We start from the raw sequence: 5,350 nt of genomic DNA, 5'->3' as shown, positions 1-5,350 counted from the left end.
TATACACATATATGTATACACCAGTAATCTCAACATAATTATAATTAATATCCTTTTTTAAAACCTTATATTTTGCTTGTATGCTTATGCTTGTATTTATATAGAAACAAGACTTAAACCATTTAGGCTTATTGTCATATCCTAAATATCCCTTTATCTGAGAATTTGGAGAGTAGGTATATGTTGAATGTCAAGATTGTGCTGTGGGTCTAGCTATTTTCTTCAGTATAGCCATATTGAGTATAGCACCAACATTTTAAATCCATTCAATATGGTTTCTCCAACTAATCCTAATGGGCACAAGTCAGGAAAGAAAATAAGTGGTGTCAAGATACCAACACATTGGTTATTGACCATAAAGTCTTCATATATGCACATAGTAGTAACATTTGAAACAAAAAATTACTAGGCCAGCCTGTGTTGTGGTTGGCCTGTTTGACACTATATAGTGATTAAGTGATTCAAGGCCCAGACCCAGTGGCTCAAAAAATCATGCTGGGAATGTGTGCAGGTGTTCTCAAAAATCCTTCATTCTCCCTTAGGCAAAAAGTTAAATATGTGTTTGGAAGCATCTGACTGACCCTACATCAATATATTCAGCCTGGTTTTTCAAATGAAGTGAAATCAGAGATCAAGTCATTGAAAATATTTTTTAAATCTAACAAAGGATTACTTTAAAACATCACTCTGAAGGCCAACAGATGGCATAGCAGTTACATTGCTGGACTCCCACATGGCCAACAATGGTTTGAGTCCCAGACTCGGTAGTTTGAAACTCACACTGAGCATGGGGGTTGCATTTCCAAGATCCATGAAGGAGTAGGGAGGAGAGGAGATTATGGAATGGCCATCTGCACTGGGGGGTGATTTTTCACTTTCCCCCTTACTGTCTCTCTCTCTCTCTCTCTGGTGAGCACATGTATCCTAAGGCGAAAACTTCAACAAATTTTATCTTCTTTATCATGAATATGTAGTTAATTTACAATACAGATTCAATAATACTAAATTTTAAAGTTATTGCACTGCATTTCATCTGTTCTTCCTTATGTTATCCTATCTTATAATCTGTAGGATAAAATTTGATGATGTGGAGGATATTGTGTTCAAAAACTTTTGTGTGAATGTAAGTTGCAGTTTTGGACAATTTAATGAAGGTATTTTGTTACTGTTGTTTCCAAAAGGATTTATGAAACTATTAATCTAGTACAAATTTCATCCAGTTCCCAGGTTTAATATCTCCTGGGCAGCTCAAAGAAATCACTTCTCTGATCACTCTTACACTGTTGTGTGTCTGTCTAGGATCTCAATTCAAGTCAGAAAACATTTCTTTGAATCTCAACTTGGGTTATCCTTGAATTTTACCCTGTCCCTGTATGTCCTGGTGGTCATTTAAGAAATAGTGCAGCCTTCCAGCAAATTACTGTAGGGAACAAAAGAGAGTTGCAGGTGTTTTGTGTCTCTCTCCGGGATATTGGTTTATCTTCACAGCTGAATTACTCTAATTTTGCTTGAAGGATATAAATCTATTTTTCTACTCTACCCTTGAGCTAGGCTGAAAGTAAAGACTAGAGCCACTCTCTAAGTAAGTAGTACACCAAAGTACACAACTTACACATTTCTGTGAAGACTATAAAAGATTATTAAAATATGATCTCAAGATGTGCTTGCTAAGATGGCAGTTACTCCAACTGCAAAAGAACAGCTCAAAGTCCTCCTTTTCTTCATTGCACATGCAAATGTCTGGGTGCTTCTTGATTCTTCTCAAAGTTCTGGTAAATGGTTGAATCAGCAGGGATCATATCTTTTCTCTATACCCCAACCATGCCACTCAGCAGTATGTCAGCATTCCGAAATACTACCTTAATGGCAAAGCCTTAATGGCACAAAGAAATGTGGTATTATCTGTTGAAGATATTTTGTAGTTTTATCAACTGTACTAGGGAGAAATGTTTACCTGTTGAAATATCCATTTTGTAAGGCAAATAATTATGGGATTGAATGTATAAAAAAAATGAAATAAAATAAATAAATAAGAATACGAATAAACATATATTAATTTGAATTTTATTGAGTGAGAATGAAATTGGAGCTGATTAACTTCTTGACTGTCTCCTTCACTTCTTTGTTCCTAAGGCTGTAGATGAGGGGATTCAGCATGGGAATCATGATGGTGTAAAACACAGTGGCCACTTTGATGAGAAGCAATGACCCTACAAAGTTGGGTACACAGTAGATAAAGAGGAGGATTCCATGGAAGATGGAGATAGCAGTCAGGTGAGAGGAACAAGTAGAGAAGACCTTACGGAGTCCACCTGTAGAGGGCATCCTGATGATAGTGACGAGGATGAAGACATAGGAGGCCAGGATGATGAGGAGGCTGCAAGCCTCATTGAAGACAGAAATGACTAAACACGCCATCTGACTGAAGTAGGGATCAGAACAGGAGCGAGGGAGGATAGCAGTGTAATCACAGCAGAAGTGATTGATGATGTTAGATCCACAGTAGGATAGCTCCAAAAGAGAACATGTGAGTATCAGGGAGCAAAGTATACCCCATAAATAAGTCCCAGCTACAAGGAGAGCACAGAGCTTGACAGACATTGTAACTGTGTAGAGCAAGGGGTTACAAACAGCCACAAACCGATCATAGGCCATCACTGCTAACATGAACATTTCTGTAACCACAAATGTACAGCCAAAGAAAAACTGTGTCATGCATCCTTTGAAAGAGATAGTTCTGTCTTCTGCAACTAAGGTCTCTAATAGTTTAGGTGTAAGCACACTGGAGTAACAAATATCCAAAAAGGACAGGTGGCTAAGGAAAAAGTACATGGGTGTATGAAGTTTGGGATTGATTCTTGTGACCACAATTAAGCCCAAATTTCCCACTATTGTGACTGTGTAGATGGACAAGAACACCAGGAAGAGGGGAGCCTGGAGGTTTGGATAATCTGAGAAGCCCACCAGGATGAATGTGGATACAGAACTTTGGTTTACTTCATCCCATACCATGACCCTTGACAAGGAGGAAATGAAGGAAAGAAGGAGGGAGGAAGGGAAGAAGGAAGGAAGGAGATAACAGAGTAAGAGAAAGTACAATAGGAGAAAGGAAGGAAAGAAGGAGGGAGGAAAGGAAGAAAGAAGGAAGGAGTTAACAGAGTAAGAGAAAGTACAATAGGAGAAACTAGGAGTTTGATGTTACCAGTTAACGCCAATGTCGTCTGTCTGTGTTCATGAACATGCTGCTTCACTTTGGAGTCTAATGTTTGATATTGCTAAACCTAAAACAAAAAGAAAAACAAGCTTATTCTGGAAATAGATATGGAGACTCAACATATAATGATGCTGGCTTCTTGCACACATCTGAGAATAGGTCCACTTCTAGCCCTGTCTGTGACAAGCAATCTTCTACCACCCAATCTGCCACTACTAATCCCACATACAAACTGTCAGCTATGTAATTACACTGTCCAGCAGACTGGCAATTAAGTGACCCCTTCATGCATTTAGTCACATGAGTTGATTGAACATGCTTGCCTGTAATTTAAAGAACTTGATTACTTTTAAGTCAGTCATGGCCATGTAGGTTAAGAATTTTGAAATACTGCTATTCCTTGTCTACTCCTACTGCTTCACGGAAATAAAATCAAACCATTATATCAGAGAAGTTTCTAGAGCTTGAATTAGAGATAGAATCACTGCACTGGTTAGGTCATCCTCTACCTAATAGAAACTAAATTGTGTGTCTATAAGATGCTGAACAAAGATTAAGAGAAGACTTGGCACACTGAAAAGCAAAGCTTTCCTGGGAATTGTCTATGAGTTGTGTTCAGTCTCCCTTAGCATCTTCACACATCTAATAATGATCTCTCTTTAAAACCTGTCAGTGAAATTTATTATGGAAGCAGCCATCACAGTCATTCCTACATCCACAAATTTATCTCTTTTTTGTTTGTTTCTTTTTAGAGAGGTTTTTGCTACAGGCATGTGTGCTTGCTGGACAGAAAAAGACAGAGACAGAAAGTGAGAAATATCACCCTCAGGGGGACATGGCCTCACTACAGTTCCTTCTCCTCCATTCCCCTCTCAGGATCTTGGGCACACGTGCAAGCGCTCCCAGAGTGAGTTTTAAGCTGCCATGTCCAGGACTTGAATCATGGTTGATTATGTGGGAGTACAGCAACATAACTACTCTCCAACTGATGGTCCTAAATTTATATTAAAACATAGTATTTTACAGTGCAAGCAGGTAGCATGGTGGCTAAGGCAGCCACCATGGCCGACTTCACAGTTCAAATCCCAGAGCCTGCAACTTGAGAATCACACACCAGGTAAGTGTGCATGCATGCTCAAAATCCTGAGAGGATAACTCAGGAGAAGGAATTGTGGGGTGGCCATCTCTCCTGAGAAATTGTTTCTCACTCTTTCTCTCTCTCTCTCTCTCTCTCTGGTAAGCACACAGGTCCTATAGCAAAAACTGAAAACAAAACATAACAAAAAAGCAAATTATTTTATCTATTGCATTTATGCATAATGCAATATGAATTTAATGATAATTTATTTCTATAACTCAGAAGAAGGAATTGTGGGGTGGCCATCTCTCCTGAGAAATTGTTTCTCACTCTTTCTCTCTCTCTCTCTCTCTCTCTGGTAAGCACACAGGTCCTATAGCAAAAACTGAAAACAAAACATAACAAAAAAGCAAATTATTTTATCTATTGCATTTATGCATAATGCAATATGAATTTAATGATAATTTATTTCTAATTCATGTAAAACAAAGCAAATTCACTTTATATTATAGATCTTCAATTATTTGAAGATAGTTTGCATGAGCTTCTTAATTTTCTTCTTTAAGTAAATTTTTACTTTTTTTGTGGAGGTAGTTATTTAATATTTTCTTATCACGGTTTACTTAATATTTGAGACAATCTAATTATATTCTAGGTAAATTATTGAATTTCTATGCTAAAATTGAAACTAAAATGTGCCTTCTCAGGATCATCTGTCAGGTTATTAAGCAATGACATTCACTATTTTTTTTGCTTTATATCTAATAAGGATGCTTAACTGAGAACTTGTCAAATATTTGAAGTGTCTTAGATCAATTTACTGCCATGTCAAGTTTTGTGGTTGCTTACTGGTAAGCCAAATCATGCTATTGTGCTCTTGAAATTTTTCAACAAATTTTCATAATTGTGCACTTATTTCATTTCATGCATTGTTTCATTCTTTTTAAAAATTTAATATTTTATTTTATTGTCTAAATTTTTTATTTTATATTCATTCATGGTATATCATTATAGCATACAAAATGGATTTTCCCATCCAGAATATATTGAATATTGGT

The 5,350-nt window shown here is 37.0% G+C and overlaps 1 protein-coding gene across 1 annotated transcript; it reads right to left on the bottom strand.

The window, feature by feature from the left end:
* Window positions 1-2,064: 2,064 nt before the first annotated feature.
* LOC102500759 (olfactory receptor 5D18) lies at window positions 2,065-3,036 on the bottom strand. The gene has a single exon (XM_027775446.1). It carries the CDS (start codon window positions 3,010-3,012, stop codon window positions 2,065-2,067), a length of 948 nt encoding a protein of 315 aa, XP_027631247.1. The 5' UTR covers window positions 3,013-3,036.
* Window positions 3,037-5,350: the final 2,314 nt, after the last annotated feature.

This window comes from Tupaia chinensis, unplaced genomic scaffold (assembly GCF_000334495.1).
Source record: "Tupaia chinensis unplaced genomic scaffold, TupChi_1.0 Scaffold000564_1, whole genome shotgun sequence".
NCBI classification, from domain to species: domain Eukaryota; kingdom Metazoa; phylum Chordata; class Mammalia; order Scandentia; family Tupaiidae; genus Tupaia; species Tupaia belangeri.
The sequence above is the reverse complement of the archived record's forward strand: the minus strand, read 5'-3'. Positions and strand labels throughout refer to the sequence as shown.